This window comes from Miscanthus floridulus, chromosome 12, assembly GCF_019320115.1.
Source record: "Miscanthus floridulus cultivar M001 chromosome 12, ASM1932011v1, whole genome shotgun sequence".
In the NCBI taxonomy this organism is placed as follows: Eukaryota; Viridiplantae; Streptophyta; class Magnoliopsida; order Poales; family Poaceae; genus Miscanthus; species Miscanthus floridulus.
This window is the reverse complement of record NC_089591.1, coordinates 76056097-76081844: the sequence shown is the minus strand read 5'-3', so window position 1 is coordinate 76081844 and position 25748 is coordinate 76056097. Positions and strand designations below refer to the sequence as shown.

General features: G+C 47.8%; 3 protein-coding genes and 1 non-coding gene across 8 annotated transcripts; 2 read left to right on the top strand and 2 right to left on the bottom strand.

Moving 5' to 3' along the window:
- Positions 1–1783: 1783 nt before the first annotated feature.
- Positions 1784–10239, top strand: LOC136497835 (phenolic glucoside malonyltransferase 2-like). Of its 4 annotated transcripts, none has more exons than XM_066493705.1 (4): positions 1784–1884; positions 1975–2891; positions 2986–4406; positions 9926–10239. In XM_066493705.1, exons 2-3 carry the CDS (start codon positions 2223–2225, stop codon positions 3679–3681), a joined length of 1365 nt encoding a protein of 454 aa, XP_066349802.1. In that variant the 5' UTR covers positions 1784–1884; positions 1975–2222; the 3' UTR covers positions 3682–4406; positions 9926–10239. The 4 variants fall into 4 exon arrangements, with proteins under 4 accessions (XP_066349802.1, XP_066349800.1, XP_066349801.1 ...); XM_066493706.1 differs by having other exon boundaries at positions 1864–1884; positions 1981–2891; XM_066493703.1 differs by having other exon boundaries at positions 1811–2891.
- Positions 10240–13127: 2888 nt separating this feature from the next.
- On the bottom strand, positions 13128–20051 carry LOC136497674 (DNA polymerase I A, chloroplastic-like). Its single transcript, XM_066493525.1, has 12 exons — positions 19614–20051; positions 18439–19150; positions 17595–17789; positions 16722–17389; positions 16079–16496; positions 15834–15929; positions 15248–15340; positions 14966–15160; positions 14620–14712; positions 14224–14436; positions 14062–14151; positions 13128–13795 (listed from the first exon to the last, which is right to left on the bottom strand). Exons 1-12 carry the CDS (start codon positions 19754–19756, stop codon positions 13634–13636), a joined length of 3078 nt encoding a protein of 1025 aa, XP_066349622.1. The 5' UTR covers positions 19757–20051; the 3' UTR covers positions 13128–13633.
- A 1918-nt stretch (positions 20052–21969) lies between these two features.
- On the bottom strand, positions 21970–23187 carry LOC136498665 (uncharacterized). Of its 2 annotated transcripts, none has more exons than XM_066494545.1 (3): positions 22882–23187; positions 22718–22788; positions 21970–22594 (listed from the first exon to the last, which is right to left on the bottom strand). In XM_066494545.1, exons 1-3 carry the CDS (start codon positions 22964–22966, stop codon positions 22373–22375), a joined length of 378 nt encoding a protein of 125 aa, XP_066350642.1. In that variant the 5' UTR covers positions 22967–23187; the 3' UTR covers positions 21970–22372. The 2 variants fall into 2 exon arrangements, with proteins under 2 accessions (XP_066350642.1, XP_066350641.1); XM_066494544.1 differs by having other exon boundaries at positions 21970–22600; positions 22882–23175.
- A 1103-nt stretch (positions 23188–24290) lies between these two features.
- Positions 24291–24362, top strand: TRNAW-CCA (transfer RNA tryptophan (anticodon CCA)). The gene has a single exon. It is a non-coding gene; the product is annotated as a tRNA-Trp (tRNA).
- Positions 24363–25748: the final 1386 nt, after the last annotated feature.

Here is a 25748-nt window from a genome sequence, read left to right as displayed (position 1 = left end):
ATTGTGGATATGCTTGTCTTGTGTTGATTTATCTGTTTAAATCTGCATCTCTGGAGCCCTGCTATGATTCTGTAAAACACATGTTTCAATTAGGTGTCAGTAAGTGTAAGAAAAGGATTTGGTAACGTTATGGCACTCTACTAGTTTTTTACTATGGAGATTTGTGTTTCATGATAACCTGTTGTTATTTGTATCCAATCTACATGTAGATTCATGACTTCAACTTTTTCTCTCTGAATTCAGGATCTTACCTGTGTTTTTTCTGCAAGTAGATGCAGGTGAAACTCCCAGTTTTCATCAGGTGGTTGCATTCTCCTCCTTGTGGATGAAGCTTGTAGTCAGATCTGAGTTGGATGCAGTTATTTTCCCCCAGTTCGATGGTGGCTGCCCTGGAGACGAAACCCAGGCAAGTGTACGTGTCTTTTCTCTCTGTGTAGATTCGTTTCTGAGCTTCTTGGATTGCAAGGCATATTATTTCAATTTGCCCCCTGTGGTTGTTATGTTTTCATTGTACGGACCAATTTGTAATTTTGGGTTTGTCTAAGTGCTGGATAAATTTCTTATGACCCTATTGGGCCTTGTTTTGTTGGGTCTTATTTGGGCCTGTAGCTTGATCAAGTTATGAAAAATAAACCTGTTGTAGTTTTGGGCCTTGTACTGGATAAATGTCTTATGACCAATCTGCTTCAAGTTTGTAGCCCATTTTCTAAATAAAGAGGCTTTCTCTAAGCAGTTGTTTGATCAGATGACCAAATCAGCTGAGTTTGTTTCCTATACAGATTTAGTTTATTTGGTACAATCAGGGTGTTGTGGGAGTGGGTTTCGTTTCTGAACTTCCTGATTCCATATTATCAATGACCTCCAGTATTCTGTTTATTTACTTCTTGTCTTGTAGTTTAATGTTTTAATGAATTGGGTTTGTTGGATTATAGATCATGTACTTACACCCTCTTCCTTTTATATTTACTTCTAATATTCACTGTAAATTTAATGGCAGGTTGATGTAAGTTGGATTAGAGTGATGTTGTTTTTGTAAGGTTTGTTCTCATTAAGAATTTCTAATTTTGTTAATTTGTTTATTTTTCATTTCTGAATTATTAGCCACCTTTTTATTTGCAATATGGCTACCATAGAAAAAAAATTTGGATATTTTTGCCTGTACATTTGTCCATTTGATTATTTGAATTATCTCAAAGTCCTTTTTTTGAGTTGGTTTCTGGAGTTTCCTGGTGCTTGTTCTTGCTGGCCATAGCTATACTTGCTAATCTATTTAGCTTCTTTACATTGCTCTGTAATTTATTTTACACTTGAAATGTCCATAATTTATACTGTATTTTCAACTATAATTTGTATAACTGGTTGGTGTAAGTTTTGTACTGCTTTGGTGTAAGTTTCTCTCTGATTGAATGTTGTATTGTTTTATTCAATTTGTCTAATGATTTGGTTGTGAAAGAATATGGAATTCAATTTTTGTTTTTTTTTCCTCATTTGATATTGGTTTCTATCAGTATCAGTTGCTTTAATCTGAACTGGCTTTGCTTCCTTGTTATTATATTTGATTTGGCCTAATATAATAGGCCAAGTGAAGTGAATTTGGCCTCTGTTAAATTTCGGTTGATTGAATGAATTGGCTCAACCGGTTGTTTGAGTGGGGCAAGTCAACCGGTTGATGGTGTTGTCTCAATCAACCGGGCACAAGGTAGACAGCCCCTATTATTATTATCCTTACATCAGTCCACCGCTTCTAGATTCCCAGATTACCTTCTAAGCCCGCTGGTGATAGATCAACCTTATCCCCACTCTAACCCTGAACCCAATCTCGCCGGAGACAAAGAAGACAAGTGTAGGAAGACACCCATGGATAAGGAGAAGCCAGCCATCCAGGTACGTGGCGTTCATCCATTGGTAAAAAGAATATTTGGGTGCTCGTGGAGACACATATTCTAGCGTGATTGAGGAAAATTATTGTTTAAGTACTAGACAACCACTCATGGGAGACAGGAGTCATGGTCCATGTGGAACACACCTTACGGGATCCCAGCCGCCACCGACGCGATGAACTCAACGTGACGCTGCGCTGTCATTGATGGCCTTCCCGTACCAGCTAAGGGCTCTTCCACGGCTTCTACACACACACACACTCGAGGCTCGAGGGCAAGCAAGCAAGCTCCGATCCGGCACACAGTTCTTGCTGAGGCAGTCAGGCACCGCCCAGAACCCACATGGCTCCGGTTGTGACAATCACCGACGTCGCCTACGTCGCTGAGCCGGATGGCGCGCTGCCGCCCGAGCCTGTCATCAAGCTCAACGCCATGGAGGCGCAGTGGGTCGTGATTCCATTGCTGCAGCACCTCCTGCTCTTCGAGGGCGACCATCTGCCGCCCTTCGACGCCATCCTCCAGTCCCTCCGGTCCTCCCTCGCGGCGACCTTGGCCACCCACGCCCCGCTCGCTGGCAAGCTCCACTACCTCGCCGACACCGGCGACGTCGCCATCTGCCGCTCCACCGGCGGCGGCGACGACGACCGCGGCGTCAGGTTCGTCGCCGCGGAGTGCGACGCCGACGCCCGCCGCCTCGCGGGCGACGAGGACCACGACGTGCTCACGTTCGAGCGCCTCGTTCCGGAGCTCGACATGAGCCTGCTGCCGGCGCCGGTGCTGGCCGTGCAGGCAACGCGCCTCGCGGGAGGCGGGGTGGCCCTCGGGGTCAGCGTGCACCACGGCGTCGCCGACGGCCGCTCGCTGTGGAGGTTCGTCGAGGCGTGGGCCGCGGCGAGCCGCGGGGACACGCCGCCAGCGCCGCCGGTGTTCGACCGCTCCCGTGTCAGCCTGCCCGGCGGCGAGGAACTGGCCCGGAGCATCCTGCGGAAGTACGCGCCAGATTTGCCAGTGGTACGTGCACATTCCCCCAGCGAGCAGAGCACAGTCTTCTTCAAACCGGTTGTTTTTTCCAACTTTTTTCCTGCTCTTCTCGCCGCCACTCCAGGCTAGCATGCCCGCGAGTCTGCAGGAAGACCGCCTGCGGTTCACCCGCCGGACGTTCACCCTGGACACCCAGGACATGAAGCGGCTGAAGCAGCGCATCGTCCGCCTCGGCGAAGCGCACGGCGCGCCGCTGCGCCGCTCCCCGTCCAGCTTCGTCGCCGTCGTCGCGCTAGCGTGGACGTGCTTCGTCCGCGGCAGGGCTTTGGCCGCGGACGACGACGACGTGTTCCTGTTCTTCTTCGCCGACGCCCGCGACCGGCTTGACCCTCCCGCCGGGGCGGACTACTTCGGCGCCTGCCTGACCGGATGCCTCGCGAGGCTGCCCGCGCGGGAGCTCCACGGCGAGGGCGCGCTGGCGGCCGCGGCGTCGGCGGTGCAGGGAGCGATGGAGAAGATGGTGGAGGACCCGCTCGGTTGCTGGCCCGGGTGGGAGTTCTTTAGGTTCGCCGGCGACCCAACGCTTCGGCTTGAACGGCTCATGAACGTGTCGGGTTCGTCGGGCTTGAGGGCGTACGATGTTGCCGACTTCGGGTGGGGGAGACCGAGGCGGACGGAGAACATCAGGATGAACCACGACGGGCAGCTGGCACTGGTCCGCGCCAGGGACGGCGACGGGGTGCAGGCGTCGGTGTCCATGCTCCAGCAGAAGCACGTGGACGCATTCAAATCAGAGTTCCTCAAGCTACTACTCGGTTGATGATGTTGCACGTACTACTTACTAGGAGTAGTAGCAGTAGTAGTACGATTTGTTGGGTCCTGTTTAGTTCTACTTCGTTTTGTTCAATTTTTCAAGATTTTCTATCACATCAAATTTTTAAACGCATACATGAAGCATTAAATATAAATAAAAAATAAAACTAATTACACAGTTTAGACAAAATCCACGAGACGAATCTTTTAAGCTTATTAGACTATGATTAGACACTAATTATCAAATAACAACGAAAACTGTTATAGTGTCATTTTGCAAAAAAATTCGCATCTAAACTGGCCCTTGGTCGAGTTGCATACGGTGGTGTTTAGATGGACGTGTAAAGTTTTGGGTTATATGAGTATCGTACGGGGTATTTGAATATTAATATAAAAAATAAATTACAGAATCTGTTGATAAACTGTGAGACGAATTTATTAAGCATAATTAATGTCATTAGCATATGTGTTACTGTAGCACTTTATTATCGAATTATGGACTAATTAGACTTAAATAATTTATCTCGTAAAATAGTCATAATCTATATAATTAATTATTTTTTAGTCTATATTTAATATTCTATACATATATCTAAACATTCAATATTATAGGATGTAAAGTCTCGGAGGAAGGGCTTGCAACTTTGTATTTGCATCGCATTGTACTCAGCATTCCTGTTGACGCTACGGCGATTTGGTGCGGAGAGGTCACGTCACGTCGGCCTCCACGGTGTAAGTTTGGTTTCACCTCTTAAACTTTAAACTTAGTCGATATTCCAACGAATATTTGACGCGTGTATGAAGTATTAAATATAAATTATTTATGAAACTAAATGCACAGATTAAGACTAATTTACAAGATAAATTTATTAAGCTTAATCAGTTCATGATTTGACAATATGGTGTTATAGTACATGTGCTAATGATGAATTAATTAGGCTTAATAAATTTGTCTCGTAGATTACCGATGGATTCTATAATTTATTTTTTTATTAGTATCTGAATACCTCATGCAACACTCCATGTGACATCCGATGTGATACCTCTTAAACTTTAGTCCCTGCATCCAAACACCCATAAGGTGGTTTTACAAGGAACAGCTCACCTAAAGATTTGATTGTAACTGCTCCCTCCGTCCAGAAAGAATACAATTATGGGAGCCGTATCGGTCAAACAAGCTTAAGTTTAACTAATTTTATAATAAATAATATTAACATTCATGTTTCCAAATAAATTTATTATAAAAATATATTTTATAACTAATTTAATGATATTTATTTTGTCTCATGAGTGTTAGCATTTTTTTATATAATTTTAGTCAAAGTTAAATATGTTTGACTTTTTAAGATGTGAGAATTGTATTTTTTTATGAACGTAGGGAGTATACTCTTGCAATAGCTTTTCAAGAGCTATGACGTCAATCTCTGCGACAACCATTGGAATATCAAACCTCCTGGCTGGGGCGGGTCTTCTTTGCAAACCGCGTCACCTAAAAAACTAGAGAAGCCATTTAAGCCACATAGATAGCTTCACACCTCTAGTAAAACAAAAGGCTTCTCCCCTCTGCAGTTTTTTTGTAGAGTCATTTTATGAGCTAGCATTTGGTAGAAAGTTGAAATTGCTCTAAAAGCCATGTCAAAGAGGATACATATAACAATATAATTACTCCCTCCATCCAGAAAAGAATACAATTATGGGATCCATGCCGATCAAATTAGTTCAAGTTTGACCAAGTTTATAGCAAATAGTATTAATATTTATGTCTTCAAATAAATTTATTATGAATATATATTCTATGACTAATCTAATGATACTAATTTTACATCAGGAATGTTAGTATTTTTTATATAATTTTGGTCAAAGTTCAAACTGATGAACTTCTCGAGAAGCGAGAATTGCATTCTTGTGTGAACGGAGGGAGTAAAGAGGATCATAGCTTACTCATCTTGCAGTCAATAGGCTATATAATCTTAACTTGTGACATCTTTCACTTAATGAATCATGTGTATTCAAAGCATTACTCTTCCTGCGGGTCCGTTGATTCTTGCTCCGTTTGTTGATGTCATGGTGGAGAAGCACCGTGTTGAAAAAACTAACATTTGCGATGGGAAGGGTTATTGAGCAGCGCGGATCCAGCAGGGCCGGCTTGAACAATGGAGACCTCCCCTCTAAAAAGAAAGAAGTTTACCCGTCCTTCCCCTAATCGTCCATCCTAGATCCGCCACACCGAGGATTCTATTTATTAGGCCTCTGTATGTGCTAAGGCAAGTCACGAAAAGAGAGACGGATAGTTTTTTTTTCTCAAATACGCAAAAGATTTGCGTATCATTTTAATTAAGAAGAAGAGGGGTTCAACCATACACACAACACGCATCTAATGAGCGTCTTAGGAGGTCTAACAGTTTGACTGGACCTTCCTAGGAGATTATTTCAAACTTCGATATTACATAAAAATAAACAACCAAACTACGAGCAGCGCGGTCACCTACGGAGCTGTGCGTCTCCGCTAATGGCCGCGCGACTCTGCTCCGTCATCCGAGAAGAGCCTTGTACCAATCATCGCAGCGGTCGCCGGGAACAGCTCGTCCAGTGCTTCCACTTCGCTCGACGTCCAGTTCCTCGCGAAAAAGTCGTCGTAAGCTCTTTTGGACGTGGATGAGATTGGACCCGCCGGCGGTGCAAAGCCCATCCTCCGCATGAGGAGCACCTCGCCCCGCTTGGAGATCGGAATGTGCGCCAGTGGCTGAGCGGCGATCCGTCTGCTCTGCTTTGGCATGGGCTGCCACCTTCTGCCTGGGTGGGCTGGCGATTAGAGGCGACATTCTCTCGAGCTGCACCTCCTCAGTGAACCGTGCGAGACATCGTGCAGCTTCGCGTGGTGTGGGCGTCGCGTCGCTGTGGGTGGTGGAACCCTCTACGACGCCGGGTGCTCTCACTCGTGGTGGCGTGAGTTGTGGCGGCCCCTGCACTGGCGACATCAGAGACAAGTCTGTCGTCCACTGAGCAGCCGTCGTCGGGGAACCGGTGTCCGCCACCGGTGCCTCAACCTCCTGAGGGGCCGCCGTAGCAGGCAGACACTCAGGTGTTGCTGCTCTCATTGGCCGGCTCACGACGAGCGAGGCAGCGAGCTCCTCCAGCATCGGGTCGAAAGAGATGACCAATGTGGGGGGCCCACTGAAAGGTCCTTGTTTGGTTTTGGTAATTGAGTGACAACCTAGGTGGACTAATTGTGTTTATATGAGATACACAGGTGATTAGTCCACAGGTACATGTGTGTGAGCAACATATGCCATGGAGGTGAAAATGGTTTGGAGATGTTGCAAAGCTCACACATGTGACGATGAAGGAGCTTAAATGTACATGAGATATGACATTGAGTCATGTGATCAAGGTGGAGAAGATCAAGACAAGACTTGGCTTGATGGACCGGTTGCAAGCGTGAAGGGCAAGTCGAAGGCTTTGGAGTGATGGACCGCGTGGCGGTGAAGCTTGAGCAAGACTTAGTGCCGATGGACGCTGGCAACGGTGAAGAGCAAGTAGAGTCAAGATCGATGAACCAATATGATCATGTGATGATATGAAGTGGATCATATCATTGTTGATCGTGTTGGTGCATGTGTTGCATCGACATTGGAGGAGATAGAATGGAATGCGCAAGGCAAAGGTATAACCTAGGGCATTTCATTTCACCGGTCATAGGTGTGTAGAGAAGTTTATGATCGGGTTTAGGATAGATGGCCGTACTATCAAGAGGGGCAAACTTGTTTGTATATCGGTCATCTAGTGCCACTCGAGTGATCTAACTTTGCATTGTCGCTAGGATCGAGTGGCGTGGCAAGTTGAGTGGCTAACATCCTTTGGAAAATGATTGTGAAAATGCTAACACACTTACACATGGTGGTGTACACTTGGTGGTGTTGGCACATTTACAAAGGCGGTGGTGTTTGCAGGGTTGAGATGGGTTTGAGTCCCTCTCGATTCAGCGCTTTCGGGAAAATGGAATGTCTATTTTCTATTGTGCCGGATGCAAATTCTTGTGGTTAGCACACTTGGTGCAAGGGTGAAGAAGTTAGAAGTGAAAACGAGTTGGTCGCGAAGATGCCGGCGTCGGTCAACTGACCGGACGCTGGATCTGAATGCACCGGACGCTGGCAGGCTGCGTCCGGTCGCACTAACGCGGAGTGTAGCAGTAGCTGGAGAGTGACCGGACGCTGGCTGCGTCCGATCGCGTTCGACCGGACGCGTCCAGTCATGCTCGGGAGCTTACTGGAAACGACCGGACGCTGGAGGTTTAGCGTCCGGTCAGTTGAAGCTGCTGCGTCCGGTTAGGTCAAGTGACCGTTGGAACCGGGACACGTGGTCGTCTGCGAGCGACCGGACGCTGAGGTCCAGCGTCCGGTCAACATGACCGGAGCGTCCGGTCGGCCCGACCGTTGCCCAGTGAAGGGGTAACGGCTAGTTTAGCCCTTGGGGCTATAAATAGAAGTGGCCTTCGGCCATGGCTGGTGTGGAGTACCTCAAGGGACTTAGTGTCCATGCTTGTGAGTGCTTGGGAGCCCTCCATCACACATATACTTGATAGTGATCATTCGATTGTGTGAGTGAGCGATTCTAGTGCGATTGCATCGTGAGGTTGCATCGAGTGGCACTAGGTGATCGAGTTGCAAGCCGGTGGTGCTTGTTACTCTTGGAGGTTGCCACCTCCTAGACGGCTTGGTGGTGGTCTCCGTCGAAGCCCGCAAGAAGCTTGTGCGGCGCTCCGGAGAAGTGCTTGTGAGGGGTACTTGTGCTCGCCCCGCGGGAGCCGCGAAGAGCAACTCTAGTAAAGCGTGTCATTGAGCTACCCTCACTCAAGGGGTAGGTTCTTGCGGCGCCCGACGTGCGGGCTTAGCGGGTGATGCTAATTAGCCGCCGAACCACCAAGTGAGCGGTCGACACAACGGGGACTAGCGTGTTGGCAAACACGTGAACCTCGGGAGAAAAATTATCGTGTCAACCTTGTTCTTCCCGTTGGTTTGCATCCCCATTACACAAGCTTGCAATTACTTTTATACATATTAAGCTTGTGTAGTTGCTCTTGTAATTAGATAGCTTGTGTAGCTTGCTAATTACCTTCTTGCTTGTGTAGCATAGAAGTAGCTCCCTTGCGTGACTAATTTGGTTTTAGTAACCTTGTTAGTCACATTGCTTAGTTTGTGTAGCTAAGAATTTGCGCTCTCTAATTAGGCATTGGTTGCCTTGTTATTGAGCATTGCTAGTGAGCTTAGTTAGCTTTGTGCTTTTGCTTACTAGCATGTGTAGGAGCTCCCTTATTGCTTAAAGTACTAGTGGCATAGGTTTGTGTAACCTTGCTCCTAGAATTATTTAGGAGAGCTCTAACTAGCCCGGTACCTTTGTTGCATAATTGTTATCTTTGCAAGGTGCTAGTGAACATATATAGTGGGGTATAGTCTTGGCTAGACCGATAGTTTTAATTCCGCATTTGTATCGGTTAGCCGACGCGATTAAGTTTTAGAAAAGACTATTCACCCCCCCTCTAGTCGCCATCTCGACCCTTCACCCACACTCACGCACAGCGCCAGCGCCACCGGATCTGGCTCGGGGAAGCTCAGTGCAGCAGTAGAAGTAGGTGCCCTGTCAGCGTAGTCGGCAGGTGCACCCATGTCGATCGCCTTCGGCTTAGTCTTGCGTCGCCGATGTTGTCGTCGTCTCCCACCGGCACCACCCACGGCCCCCGATGCGGTACCCCTCGCACCGCTGCGCGAAGGTAAAGAGGATAGTGAGTGGAGGCAAAGAGGAAAGACGAAGTCTATAGAAAGTAAAGGTGTAGATAGGAGTACATGCTAGGGGTGCCAGATTAGTTGAAAGTAGAACTTTGTATTGTAAGGCCCTGTTTCAATCAAAGGATTATTAAAAAATTTAAAGAGATAAATTTCAAATGAAAGGAACAACATCAGAGTGTTTGGAATGAAGGAAAATTGAGCTCATAAGAGATGTGCAAAATGGAGAAAATAAAACCTTCATACCAACCCATGAGAAAGAATCTTTGCTCTGTCCCCTACTATCCTTGCTTATGTTCTGTATTTTTTTTTTCCTCCAATCCAGATAGACAATAGTTCAAAGTATCTATTCCAGTGAAATCCTATAGTTTCCACTATATTTTTTTCTATGTTTTTTAAATTCCTCTATTTCATATTTTTTTCGTTCTAAACAAGCCCTAAAATTGTAACATGATTATGGTTCCACTGCAGGTTCTCGAATTTTCAATAGTGAGCTTGGCAAGCGCAACTTTGGTCCAACCATAATCATCCTCCACAAGTAGTAGTATGAGACCCTCCCTATGATTCGGAGTTTTTTAATATTTCACAAAAAAAATTGTACTCCTCTTGCGAATTGAAATGACAAGATTTAAATTTTGCCAATTAAAATGGTGAAATATCCCATTTCTTCATAGCACATCTTAAAAAAACCATTCCATATGAGAATAGATGGAGAGGAAATTTATAGAAATATTGTAGAGCTTAGCAAGATCTACAAGTTTGTTGGTCAGTACATTTTCATTTGAAGTCATTTTAGTGCTGAAATAATGAAAATGTATTGTGCTGTTGCGGTATAATTATAATACAGCTCATATGAAAATGCTATAAAGGTTATAAATTTTTAAGATGTGCTAGGTAGAGAAGGGATATCTCAACGTTTGCAATGGTGAAATTTAATTTGGTGATTTGAAATTTAAATCTGACCAGTCCAGCTGGTGAGAAAAGTACATTTCTAATAATTTTTGCAATTATTTTCTAAAAACGAATTTATAGTTTGGACGAGGCCTTTTCGGCCCGAACACTTGTCGGACATGGTCGGCGTCCCGGCCTGGCTGCCTCCCTGTCTCTTGGCGCCCAGTCGAGCGCATCCATGGCGCTGCGGCGACTCGCCCGCCACGCCCTCCACCGCGTTGTGCCCGTTCCCACACCTCCCCTGCCGCTCGTCCCCTTCCCACCTGAACTCCGAAGCCACATCCTCCTCCACCGCTTCTCCACTTCGTTGTCCGACCAACCGCACTTCATGGTCGACTACCTCGTCTCCACCTGCGGCGTCCCGCCGGCCAAGGCCGCGAAGGCGGCCCCGCGGTTCGCGCACCTCAGATCCCCGGACAGGCCCGACGCCGCGCTCGCCTTCCTCCGCTCGCAGGGCCTCACCCGCGCGCAGGTCCGCGCCGTCGTGACGTTCCACCCAACGCTGCTCCTCAGCGACCCCCAAGTTCCGCACCGTGCGGTCGGTGGGCCTCACCCGCGCAGAGGCCGCGCGCCTCTTCGCGCTCTACCCGCCCGCGCTCACCTGGGGCGTCCACACCAACCTCCTCTCGCGCCTCCTGTTCTGGCTCGATCTTCTCGGCTCCACCAGGTTACTGATGAAATGCCTCGCCAAGAAGTGGCTGCTCAAGTACAGCGTCGAATGGCTCAAGGACGGCATGTCCACGCTCCGCGGCTACGGCGTCCCCGAGGCGCGGCTCGTCGCCACGGTGCGGCAGAGGCCGGCGTTGATCTTGCGGTCGCCCGCCAGGCTCCGGGCGCCGGCCGCGCGCGTCGACGCGTGCGGGGTGCCGCGTGGCTCCTGGATGTATGCGTGGGCGCTCCTGGCGCTGCACTGCGTCAGAGACGCCGAGTTCCGGGCCAAGATGGCGCCGTGATGTGCGCGACCGGATGCACGGAGCAGGAGTTCCTCGCCATGTTCCGGCGCGCACCGTGCTTCGTCGGCATGTCCGCGGAGTTGCTGCGCCGCAAGGTGGAGTTCCTGATAGGCACCGCCGGGTGCGGCGCTGACGACATTGTTAGGAACCCCGTGGTGCTGACGTACAGCCTCAGCAAGCGGATGGAGCCGCGGTGCCGCACCAGGCCTTGAAGGCCAGAGGCGTGGACGTCGGCAAGAAGCGGATGGTGACCATCATGAGACCGTCCTGTTCGCTTGTGTTAGTCAGCCAACTTTAATCCGTAAAAATCAGCCGTGGAATAGTATTTTTCTCTCACAACAAATCAGTCGTCAAAATCAGCAAAAGCCGATTTAATACCAGCTGAACTTCGTCTGTGAACGACGGCGGTCTACACCCGCGCCCGGAGGTTCCTGTGGATTGCTTGTTCCTGGGGGTCGGCCGGTTCGGAGAGGCCGCGCAGAAGCATCGCCGCAGCAGCAATGTCCGGGCCGGCTTGAGCGAACTTAGGGGGGTCGTTCCCTCCGTCCAGGATGTTACGCTGGACCTGACGGGCGCAACCCCGGACGCCGCTTGTCGGGTTACGCGCGCGTGACGCAGCGTGCTGCGCCGCGAGCGCGCCAGCGCAGGTGGCGGCTGACTCTGCCGTCTTTGTCGTAATTCCTCGCCGTGCTTCTGTGCACGCGCAAGGGCCTCCGCACGAGGGTCCGGAGGGGTGTGAGTCTGTAGAGACTCCGCTACCACATGTGGTCGTCCCGGAGCGACCGCCATAGTGCACTCCCGAGACAGGGAGTGGCCAGGTGCCACGACGTCGCCGATGCTTGAGCCGTCGCTGTCGACCTCGTCATCCACGAGGTCGTGAAAGGAGGTGGGAGCGTAGCCCGCCATCCCCACGAATTCGGATGTGAGAGGGGGCGGCGTCAGCATCCTTTGGAGCCCCCGCGCGTACGCGTCCACCGGGGAGGCGAAGCCGTAGGGGAACTGATCGCATGGCAGTCGTGGTGAGGACAACGGGGCTCCTCCGGAGAGTCGACGAAAGGTGTTAAATAGTGAATAAAGAACCATATGTACGTTACTCACCGTAGAGTTTGAGCCCAGCATGGGCTCGAAGCGAAGCGCAGGTGTCTCGACGTTGAGGTTGTCGAGTGGCCCGAGGTCGGCGGAGGGCACTCCTCCTCCAGTGGGCGCCGGGACAGGTGCCTCCTCGCGGAGGCAGAGTACGCCGAGCTGGTCGGCGACGAAGTCCAGACTTCTAAAGAGAAAGGTCTAGAGCGGCTCGAAGACGGGAAGGACCCACATCCCAACAGGTGAGAACGTGAGAAACTCCAGCGAGCCGAAGCGAATCGTATCGCTCGAGTCCGTCATGCCGAAAATAGTGGAAATGTGGGTCATTCGATGACCAAAAGCGTGAACGCACGGCGTCTTCCCTACGGACGGCGCTAACTGTCGGTGGTGACCAAAGTAAATATTTATAATTTTGCCGTACGTTGTAATCGGATGTGGCGTAACACTCAATGACACATGATTTATACTGGTTTAGGCAACGTGCCCTACGTCCAGTTTCTGAGCCCAGGTGCTCAAAGTTTGTTATGGGGTTACAAACGAATAAAAATAAAAAGAAATATTAAAAGCCCGGTCGGACTCTAAACCGAAGGTCAGGAGTTCACTTGAATTTATGACGAACTGAAACATTTGCTCAGCCCTGCTCTGCGGACAATGTTCAGAGAAGAGGCAATCAACGAGACGCACAATTCAACAGCAGAAATAAAGAGATTTAAGAACCCTCACAATCAACTACATTCTCTTGTGACCAAAACATTGTTGCAGTACGTACGGCAGTGCTAGACATCAGCAGAACAGGTCAGCTAACACAACACATCACCATGCTAAACAAATCTTATGAACACGGCATGCTTAGTCTTCACTACTATTTTTAGGGCGGTCAACTACATCAGGGATGAAAGATCGACAGATCCTAACAGGGAGTGTGGAAGGTCAAGCTATCCGACCTATACGGAGTAGTGTACAATGCCTTCGCTGCTTATTGCTGACCCCTCACTGTCCAGTTTCCTCTGCCCACGGCGAAATAACTAGTGCATGGCATCCACCTGGAGACGAGCTCAGTAGGCTACTAGCAGTAGATACCAGTTCAAAACGCACTGAATTTCGCCGAAGGAATTGACACCCTTCTGGGACCACAACCTTTGCTGTGTTTGGTAGTCAACACTGAACAGGGAAGGGAGGAAAGTGCTACGGTCTACTTGGCGGCATACCAATTCTGTGCACATTTGGCATCAACAGCAAGGTCGACCTTCAGGATATTGGTGCCGTAGAAGGGCTTAGACATGCACTCAACCACTATGGACTTGGCCAGCTCCGCAGACTCTGAAGGCCCTTCCAGTATCACTTCATCATGCACCTGAAAGATGGAGCTGTCAGTTCTGCTAGGTCTAAAATTATGTTGCATTTATTTTTCAAAAAAGGCTAGAAACTAGAATAGTACTCCAGGGAAAAAAAATCTGCAACCATCAAATTTATCCATTTTGACTCAATACGGGATACCAAAGGTCAAGTACTCTAGTTACAGGAGTCATAAAAAAGTCGTGTCCTTTTCAGTTTCAAAGGAGAAAGCAAAGTATGCCAACATTTAACCAGTGATCAGACCTAACTTTATGCATAAACTACCTGCAAGAGGAGCGTCCAACCAAGCTCCTTAAGACAAGTATTCCTGTCTATCTCAAGCATTGCACACATAGCAACATCAGCTGCACTGCCCTGTGGTGTTCAAAGAAAATAATTTCAGCACAAAACTAATTTCAACGAGGAGTTGCAATAGACAGTAATCACCTGTACAGGAGCATTGATAGCAGCACGCTCAATGTGACCCCTTTGGCCAGAAGTTGCATGAGCCATATTTGGAAAACGGCGTGATCGCCCAAGCAAAGTATAAACTTCAGACTTCTCATGTGCTAGCTGTTTCTGTTTCATTTGCCAAGCCAGAACCTCCTTTCTATCGCTATACCAGAGTTTCAGTGTATCTTTTGCTTCCTTAACAGAAACCTGACAAGAGAGGAAGGGTTACAAGAAGCCATGAAGGCTACATTTCTTGTAAACATGGCTACTCAGCAAGTGTGTTGCTGACTGGCACAAACCCAGTAATCCAAAGCTCAGACTTAAGTGTAATGAACACTAAAGTTGACTTGCTGCTTAATTTAAAGCTATGTTTGTTTGACAAGTTTGTACCTTCCAATCACGAGCAAGCCCATGGGGCGTTTTCCCATATGCAATGGAGAAATTTAGCATCTTAGCTTTCCTCCTCTCAGCGCCAAAAGCATCCTACGTCACAAGAAAAGCATTAGAGTCCATTTTTTCATACACGCCATGTATATTCCCATGCTAATATCCATAATTAACTCCACAGTGTACGAGTTCTGGACCAGACGACATGGAAGGTAAAAGGAAAAGGAAAGGAAACTGTATGTGCATGGAAGTGCAGTACAAAAGCTAATAACCTAGTAGCGCTGAACATAATTTTAACAATTAGAAGGAATCAACATAATTCTCAGAAACATCATTAAAGCTAGCATACCTTCAACAACGGCACGGGAGGTTTCTCTTGACCGGGTTGAGGATGCCACTCAAGAATTACTTTCTCTTCTTCAACAGCCTCACGAATATGCGGATACATGTTCATGGCTGTCCTGGAATGGAAGTCACCGCCAGCTCTGAAAGCATCTAACATGCTTTTACAATCAGCAAGATGCGCCAAGATCCTGAGTTCCAGCTACACACAAAACAAATTTGTCTTTTTACTTGGAACTAGTATCATCAGCATACAAATATTCAAAAACTCTACTGCACACAAGCATACCTGACCATAATCAGCAACAATAAGAGTGTTCCCTGGAGCTGCAACAAAAGCTTGGCGGATTTTATACCTATCCTTTTCAAGCGCAGGTTGGTTCTGTCATGGAGTAATTTAGATCACAAGTACAACAAATTACTTGAAGTTGGTATCACAGTACTACAATATTTAAAGCAACCAGCTCACAACTTGCAAACCTTGACAAAACATTTCTCATCTTTGGGTTATCATATTAAATACTGCAACAACCTGGGCTACCTATTTTGGCAGAAACAAAACAGAGCTTATTTTAACAATATCAGTACCAGTTCTTCATTTATGTTCATCCAGTCCACACATATTAAGAATACAGAACTTGCCAATCTAAGTATCAAACTGCTGCATACATTGGGGTAACAGATTATTGTTTATTTGAGTACATTAGCTTGAACTATCATCTATTGCTTTGTAAGTATGACACTTCCTGTTGGTCCTTTTCTGAAATGCTCTAATATGTAGAAAGACAGCTCAAATCCTGTATAATTCTTGACCTCTAGAATGTCATTTCATACTGCAAAACACGTGCAAACTCCCTAAAATCATAAATGCCAACCTGTAAATTTGGTGCCCTTGCCGATAAACGCCCTGTTTCTGTGTTAATATTTAAGGAACAGTGGATCCGCCCTTCCTTACATGATATATGATTTCCCTGCCAGGGGAACAAAATGATATAATAAATATAAATAGGATAAAGATACAGATAGATAACTAAGACTACTAAGTGATTGCTCGCATAGCATGTGTACAATAATTACTGCTGCAACGCAATCTACATTAGAGTAGGTGGAGCCAGCTCACCTGTAGAGGAAGAATGAAGTTGGATATTAACGAGTCAATAGAACAGATCTCACACAAAGCTGCAATGGCATGGCATGCTTCTTTTCCTTCCTTTCCTCCTCCAAATGCATCATATGCAGTTCCATAAGAAGAGGTGTCTTCTAGATCACAATTGGAAATTTCAGAATGACTACCACATTCATCATCATCTGTTGAGTAAACAAGATCTGATGGAACCTTCCCAGCCAAATTTCTCAATGCATCCCCACTAACTGAAGGCCAGCCACTTGCAGTAAATATATCAGTTTTCAGGTCTTCCACAATGTTGAAAAGTTCAATTGTGCGATACTTTGGAACCTTCTTGCCTTCTGAAACTGCAGTTTCATCGTTAGGCACTTTAATAGCTTTACTCTTTGGCAATAAATCACCAGGTTTGCATCTGTACAAACATTAAAAACATCAAGATTTCTAACGATTGCGTGCAAGAAATATCTAGGATACAAACTTAAACATACATTGACTAAAGTATTTTTCCTTGTTTTGTATTTAATAGACATACAGGAACCTTTGCTCTCTAAGTGACAGATGGATGATGAAGAATACACAAAATCTGGATACCCAAAAGGAACTTTGAAGAGAGAATATATGATGGTGAGGGTTATACCTGTTCTCTACACCACCAAAGAAGAGTTGTCGAATCTGAGTATCACTATTAACATTCATGTATTTTGCATCAGGGCAATACTTAGATGCCCACTTCCGAAATTTATCTGCAGCTAATTTGCGCTGTGCAACAGCAACCTTTTCAATCTCTGAAAGGTAAGCACGGTCAACAAGCATTCCAGCTGTTTCCATTTTTACAAGAATAGCACCGAAAGGACGCCAATACTCCTCGTAGAAATCGTACAATGAACCTCTGGGGCAACCGTCAAAAGTCCAAGGCTTCCTTTCAAGCTTGCTTTTCAAGCTTTCATAAAGCTTCAAGGTACTCATGGAATCTAATGAAGAATAGCAGATCCACAATTCTCTGTCTTCTCTTTGTAAAATTTCAACAGGCTCGATTGCGGTAATCTTCCCTTCTGATCCATCCTTCTTTATCTTTTTCCTACCAAAGATGGTTTTCATTGATCTCTTCCCAATCTTTCGCAATTCCTTTGAGACAACACCCATGACCCTATGATCATTTGTAAGTCCCTCAAGAGAATATCCTCCATCCGTTCTTCTTGAAGAATCCCAAAGTCTTGCAAGATGCATTGTATCAGCATGAAATCCAGCAACTTTAATTCCATAGTTCTCTATGACATGACTATCAAAACTATAGTTGTGCCAAACCTACATAAGAAAAATAGATACTTGCTTAAGATTCAAACGATAAGACAACAGAGGTATATGTTTTATCCTATTCCTATATACATTCCATAAATAGCAAAGTTTGACTAGAGATGGCAAAAAAAAAGGGTAAAGTCAGTGAAAAAAGTATAATTCAGCATGCAACACATAGTAAAGTTGTAAGCATGAGTTTTAAGCTGCATATCACCTTCCTGATTGATGAATCCTCAAAAAATGGGGCAAACTCCATGAGTACATCTGGTCCACCATCCAGCACATCCACCCAAATGCATGTCTTGCCATTTCCAAAATCAGCTTCAGCACCTTTAGTGCCAGAGTAGATGCTAAAGCATGTGACCTTTCCATGGCCAACTGGTGTCTCTTGTTTAACATCAATATCTACCTGCATAGCATTGAATTCTCCTGAATTATAACACCAAAGAGTCGATATGCGTTCAAAAGGAAAGAAAGTTTCCCAACATATAACTCAATTGTCCAGTAATAGGGATGCAAGTCCCACTTTTTTTTTGTCATTGGACCGACCCAAAACTTGCTAAAATGAACTAAAATGACATGTCATTTCATTAATTTAGGGAAAGAAATGAACCAAAACAGCATGCTACGTAATTAATTAGCTGACCCAGAAAACACCATAGCGTACCCGTGTGCATCCCTGCCCAGTACATACCACTGAACCAACAAAATGATGATGGGTATCTACTATTCTACTCGCTGTTCAAGATACATGACAATAGTGACACCTTTTCCCCTCATTTTTCATGGATGTAATAGTGAACAACAAAGGAATAGGTAGGCATAAATGATGCATAATGAACATAAGTTGCAGAAAGAAGCAGACACTAGAATAAAAATGGGTGGGTATCTAGTCATATGTTGAACTTTGATTAATGAATGCTAAAGGAGTATATACTACCTTATTGAATATGTCAATATTAGATTCAGGCAACAAGTCATGACCGATGTAAACAAACATAATTACATAAAGCATTTACATAGATGTTTGAACAATCGCAAAAGGCTTAATGCCTTACCTCTGTGTCACATGCATGAATATAATTTCTGTACTTCGTAGTAAGCAGTTGAACAACACTCCTAGCTGACATGACTTTGTCAACCACCAGAACTTTGTCATAGATGGTAGCAAGTGCCTTCCGCGCATCTATAGACTCCTGGGATAAGGGCGCTCTAGCTGGAGAAGGTTGTACCATCTCCTCGGGTGAGCATTCATTCACATCTTTAGCATGGCCATCTGTAGCATTTTCATCAAATGGCAAGCTTGTTTCAACTTCAGAGATTTTCGGAAGAGGAGAATGAAACTTGGGACCATTAGGCCAATGAGCCTCCACTTCAGATTCCTTAGGCCTCTTCACCGGTTTAATGTCATCATTAACAACACTGGTCAGTGCTGTCACAGCAACTGCGGCACGATTAATCGCATGATGCTTTGCCAGTTCCGTGTTGGTGTGCCTATTCGCAAGAGAATTCGGTGCCATTCGTTGTCTTACACTGTGCAATAGAGATTGGTTGGAGCTCTTGAAATCTTCCAAGGGTTCATGATGGAAAATACCCGTCCCTAGATGAGTGGAACCATTACTATTGCTGGCTTTGCTTAAGGATAACCGCCTGCTCTCGTCAGCCCATTCTTGTGCGCCGCTACTTTGCACATTAAAGTTGACACATACTGGAAGCTTAAGAGCTCGGCTGTCTTGAATTCCAAGGACTGAGCTCTGGGAGTACTCCTGCCTGGCAATCAGCCATTCTAAAAGTCAGAGGCGAAACACCAAATGATGGACATTTTTTAATGGCTGCTATTAGGCCAATAGGTAGGATACTCTGGAGGAACATCATCACATGTTGTTCGCTAACAAGGTTCAGCAAAAACAGTACCACCAGAAGCAATAACTCCGTCCTGCAGGCTATGGATGCAGAGCCAAATTACAGAACAGACACTATTTGGCTCACTCATCCCTGATTGGTTCACAGATAGAGATTATTACTAGCATCAATCCAGAACACGACACACAAGGTTCCCACGAAACAACAGTAATCACCAGAACATCAACACATCATCGAGCTAACCAAAGTGCAAACCTCTATCTAATCAAATGTTTTATCACCATCACCGCTACGGCCTAATCACGCAGCACCATAAGCTCTAAGGTCACCGGAACGAGCATTGAACCGCTAAACAGTAAGGGGGCATTACCTTCTGGCGCCAGTGAACGGCGACATCATGGAGCGGCCGCGGCGGCGGGAGCGGAAGGGCGAGGGCGCCCAGGGAGGCGCGGAGCACGGGCACCGCCGGAGCAGCGGAGGCGCCGATGCGGGCGCCGCCCCGGCCATCGCCATGGACCCCACGAGCCGCCTCAGCCTCCCGCCCCCTCCCCCCACTCCCCCGCCGCCGCAGCCGAGCCCGCAGGGCGCCGTCTTGGACCACACCGCGCGGCGCGGGTGAGGCGAGGCACACGTCTAGGGTTGAGAGCGGGTGGCGCTGGGCGCGGGCATTCGGCGGCCTCCGGGTGGCGAGTGGAGCGAAGCGGGAAGCGGCGGCGGGAGGAGGAGGAGGCAGCTGGCCAGTTGGGAGACGCGGACTTGTGGAGGGGGCTAGGGAGAGGCAGGGTTTACGCCAGCGCCAACGGTGGAATCCGGAATCGTATCTGTGCCTCCGCCTCTCGTGTCGCGGCTGCCAAGCGGGGACAGGGACAGGGACCAGGAACACGGGGGCAGCCGCAGCGTAGGCGTTGGTGGTGTCCCAGGACCCTTCCTTTTCTGCTACGTGCACACCGTGGACGCCACCAGCGTGTCTGGCAATATTAGTCTTGTGTGTGTTGTTTCTTTTGGTTGGTGTGTATACAGTGTACACAAATACACATCGGTCGGTGTGGGCGTATGGCCGTTATGGTTGTTTATTAGTGGCGTTTAGACGTTTAGTGGATGATTTTGAGAGCTTTAATTAGGTTGGTGGACCTCCTAATCGTGGAAGATGGTGGGCACAAGCGTTAGTTGAAAGGTTAGTTCTCATTCTTTCTTTTTAGGTACACGATTATTGATTTACGAGGTAGCTACTCCTCCTTCTGTCACAAGGCATTATAATATTTGTAGCAGTAGCGGAGCTTGATGGTGAAACAAGAGGGGCCATCAGCACTAATTTCTTACTTAATATGCATACTTAGTTTAATAGCTACTTAATGGAATTTTCAATCAGCAAGCAAGGAGGGGCCATGGCCCTCTTTGGCCTGCGTGTAGCTCCGCCAATGATTTGTAGCCTTCCGTCCCAACTCCCAAGGCGTTATAATATTTGTAGCATGGCCTAAGGTCTTGATTGGAGGGGCTTATGGCTCCGGCACATTGCTACAATGTCAAGGGAGTAGGAGCCGAAGGAATCACAAACGTAGCTTCTACTTCCTGGTTCATTTTATCATGAGAGAGAAAAATGACTTCGGTAACTGCTAGTACAGGAGTCAGAACCACGAGAAGTCATACCAAATATGCCCTAAGGATCAGATAAAGTGACCTCGATACAAATGCGGATCTAGCAACGAGACGGGCGGGCTTGAGCCCCGCTACCGCTGCTCGAAGTGTGGACCCCCTACCAAACCCCTACAAATTGATATTCATGGAAGCTTGAAATGAAGGGCTATTACAACTTACAAGAAAAAGGATAGACGCCCCTCCTAACTTAATTTTCTAGATACGCCACTGCCTGAATACCCCACAGAAGTATTGTTGAACAACAATAAACTAGTCTTGGACAATGTTAAACAGTAAGTAGTGTCCTTTTTATGAGACACATTCTAGATGCTATAGATCTTTCTTCGTAGGACGAAGGAAGTACATGTATATTTAGAACTATATGTTCAGAGATTTTATGCTATCTTGAAACCACAAACATATATTGGTCATTGGCAAAACATTCAAAAGAAACCGAGAACATGCAATGTTGGTGTGGAAATAACTAGATGCATGAATATGGAGATATAAAGCAATAATACACTTACAGATAAGTTAATTAAGCAAAAAAAATCTTCTATAATTGCAAAAGGGATTATGAGACCGTTTGGTTCCCGACATTCAAATGCCACGCCACAAGTGTGTCAGCGCCACACATATTCTACCATGTGCTTTTGTTGACGAGACATGTTAGGCAGCCACAGCTACTTCCAAAGCAAAAGCTTCACAAATCCCTCTAGACTCTGTGGCGCTGATTTCCCTCGCCACAACTGTGGTGCCGCTGCATATGAGGCATTGCAACTCATGGCTGGCATCAAGCAGGCCCTACATATGAATATCTTGCGCATCCTATGTTCTCACTAAATATTTGTTACGGTTAGTTTTGTCACAAACCAAGCAACAATTCGCCAGTAAGAGTAGTTATGCTTTAGGCACCCAAATGAATAACAAGAAATCCTCGTACACCACCATCAGGGTGCTTTCGAACTACTTTCTCAAGCAATACGCGCGCCCCCCACCCACCCCACCCAACCAATTAAGCCCCACTCCCCCCAAAATAATGTCATCCAATCTTGCAAAACCACTAGATAGACATGGCATGCTGCCTACAACAAAGATTTTACTCAAATTAGCAAAGAAACCTCATACATCTACTTAAGGGATCGAACACACTGCAACATTCTTAGCGTGTCTCCAAGACCTTGTCCTGCTGTTCATACATCCTACTACAGTACAATGAAACAACCCTCGGGCACCCCCCAAAAAAGACTTATCATCAGGATCTCTCCTCCATAACACACATATTAGTCCTAGCTAGCTAGCGCTAGGTAACGACTCGTCGCCCATCGTCATTTACAAAAACTGCCCCGTAACACCGTGTTTAGCTCAGACGGAGAAGTCTCCAGCTCTCCATGCATAAATTAAGGTTCAAGTGCTAGCTACAGCCTACAGCTTATTAGCAGGCCATCATCATCTCCATCCCGCCGCCGGCGACTCGATCGATCGGCATTATCGTCAGCTGGAGGGCACCGGGTAGCACTTGCCCCTGCACATGCAGCGGTACACCATGGGACACGGCAGCGGCTCGGACGCGGAGCACTTGAAGCTGACCATGACGCGGCTGCACGGCGAGCACGCCCCGCACGCGTGCGAGCAGTCCGGGAGGCTCGACCCCGTGGCGCGCACCACCTCCTCCCGCAGCACCAGGTCGTCCTTGCCGCCCCTGCTCCTCCTCCCCTGCACCTAAACGTACGTTACCGGAACGACACGTGAGGATCTGTAGTGCATGCATGTCTGTGTTGATGACTCAAATCGAGCCAACGTTGAGTCGTCTGGTCGACACGACATGTATATATATACCTGTGCAGCTGACGGTGCAGCTACGACCATCTCCGCCGTTGATCCACGCGCCAGTTCGTTCGCCCCAGCAGCTGTTCAAATGAAGAACTCGATCGATCGATGATGCGTGTCTGGAAGAAACGTTATTCATGGATCCGTATCAAGCATGCAGTAGCTGCACTTACCAGGAGCTGGTCTGATGCCATCACTCGCGGCGGCGAGCAGCAGCACCACCGTCAGAGCAAGAATGACGCCAGCGTGCCTCCCCATCAGCCCAAAGAGACCGTACGAGCACGGCGCGCTTGGCAGTGTCGGCTGCTGAGACGTCGTGGCGTGGTGGTGGATCTCTGAGAGAGGCCGTCGTCGGGGCGAGAGGCTGGGAGGCTATATGGGAACGAACGAAGCAGTTGCTCCTTTGCTGCGCGAGGCGAGGGCTAGCTGCACCTGCACGTACGTCGTCGCCGCGCCGAGCGTACTCATATATATAGCCGCAGCCAGAGCCCGCATGCCAGCATGACCGAGCTCGCGAGGCAGGCAGGCAGCTAGCGCGGCCATTGATGAGAGGCGCAGCGGCTGCGCGGGGGACCTTTGATTGTGCGTCACATGATCCTCGGCCCCTCACATGGATTCAATGACCCCTGCCGCGCCCGCGCCGCTGGAGCTTCGCGCAGGGCAGGCAGGCACGCACGCAGCCCCAGAGGCCGGGGGCGAGACGCGACTCGGCCATTCAAGGCCGGGCCTGCTCCTGCTGGAAGACAGCAGATGCGCGCGCTCGCCGCAGTGCGGTGAGGACGAATATTTACGGGCCACGGGGACGGGGCCGATCGCGACGGGGGATACGGCAAAAGCGCCTGCCGCGTCTTTTGAATGGTGCGTCGCGATTTGCGAGTGCCTGTCGGCTGCCGAGAGCCCGAGACCTCTGCCCTGAAGGATTCGTGAACCGGAGCGGGGACTGGTCGGACTGCCGCGGTCGCGCGGTGGCCGGTGGGGAGCCTGCGGCGGCTTTGAATGAAGCCGCCATTTATTCCGCTCTCGCTCTGCGTTTCGTGATTCCACTCACAGTGGCAGGGACGAAGAGTTCGGCCGTTCCCGCATGAGCTGATGAGAGCTCTGCGGTGCCTGTCGCGCTGCTCTGCTGCTGATCACGCGCGATGGGAGCTCAACTGTGCGCAAACTCTGAACTCGTCGGTGCGTCACGAACTGATCTACCCTCGCTGGTTAAAAGCTACTAGGAGGAGGAGAATCCAATAGGCATGCATGGTCCCGGCCTGTGTTGCTTGCTGGGAAGTGAAGTGGACAGATTGAAAATGCCTTGCATTGCATTGATGCTCCGTGCGAGCGATGGCACTGCTTTCTCATTGGATCGTGGAGAATCCAACCTCTGGTGTGTTCGCATGAAAAGAAAAACAGAATACTAGAGCACATGTGAACATTGCATGGTTTATGCCCTTTTACCCCGCGAATCTCCGAGGAGCAAATCTAAGCAACCACCGGTTGGGCTTGGGCGGGCAAATATTGTCAGCATCTCGGCAACGGTATTAGTCTAGCCTTTTATAATATACTTATAAAACAAAGTATCACCACCACCAACAACGGATCCGTGGCGCAATGGTAGCGCGTCTGACTCCAGATCAGAAGGTTGCGTGTTCGATTCACGTCGGGTTCAAAATCCCGATCCAAGCGGATTTCCTTTTATTTTTTAATTTTTCGTTTCCTTTTTCCCTGTTTACACGTTGCCTCTCTGTTTTCTTCACTCTAATCTTTTTCTTTAGTTTCCGATTTTGAATTGATTTCTCTTGGATTACGAGCCGGCAGTGGTTGCACAAACAACTGATGTACAATGCCGGCCGTCATCCCACAACACACATAAAGTTCCTAGTTTGCCATTCGCATAAACCTAAGTGCTTTTGTATGCCGCTTGGAAGATAGATTCCCATATATGTTAAACTATAAATCTTTCCATACTATAAAGGCGGTGGCTCACAGGCTCAGTAAGCATCCTATGTTAAGGAACATTCCTCTGTCATCAAGGGCCTAAGTTTGACAGCTCGTCTTATTCAAAAAAAATTATGCAAAATATCACTTCTTTTTGTTGTGGCTTGCTTTATTAACAAAAGTTCTTCAAGAATGACTGAAATTTGACTCTGTTTGCACAATTTTTTTTAATAAGACGAGTGGTTAAACTTGGGTTCAAAAAAGTCAAACGAAATATAATTTGGAACGGAGGGAGTGTATAACCTATTCGACGCATGAGATTGGGCTATGCGGTTGTTGGCTATTGCTATTCGATGAGCAGGACGGCTGCGCTCGTGCAACTACTTGGCTACAAATGTGACGGTGACTGTGGAGGGATCCCCCTCAAATACCCTATGCTTCTCTCATTTATCTGCATGCGGCATCTAACATTGTAGAGTTGGAATCTAGGTTCTCTGCTCTATTTGTGAGTTTAAAATTGTGCCCGGTTCTAGCAGTGGGGGTGCGCGGTAACTTGCCATGCTCACTGCTCAACACGTCGTCGAGCCGATGGTTGTCGTCCAGTCTAAAATGGCGGTGCCTCAGTTCAAGGATCCGGATAAGCCTTAGGCGAAAGATGTGCCCAATTCATCGGTGCTATCAACGACAACGCCCTCGGGTGCTGTAGACCTCCTTGGAGGCATCGTGTTCTAGCTCCCTCCACCCTGTAACTACTACATGCCTCCAGGTGAAAACCTTTCCCGGCACTACTGGGACGGCGGCGGCGGCGGCACCGCGTCCTACTTATTGGCGTCGCTGTGGAGGGACACCTTAGACTTGCCTCAACCTCCTTGGGTGCACATCTTGGTCGCTAGATGGTGCCTACCGCGGTCTGTCTTTGCCTTGGTGTCCTCCATGGTCCTTGGTTGGATCTCCTTGGGTCCTTTAAGGCTCCAACCCTTGAGGCTTCCTCCCCTCTAGGGGCGTAGGTGGAAAGCGATTGGATACCTGATGTACTCCATAGAAGATGTACATCGCGACTGTCGTCTGTCTTTTAGGACTCGGTGCCCTACAATCGCCTATGTAATGGAGTCACTCA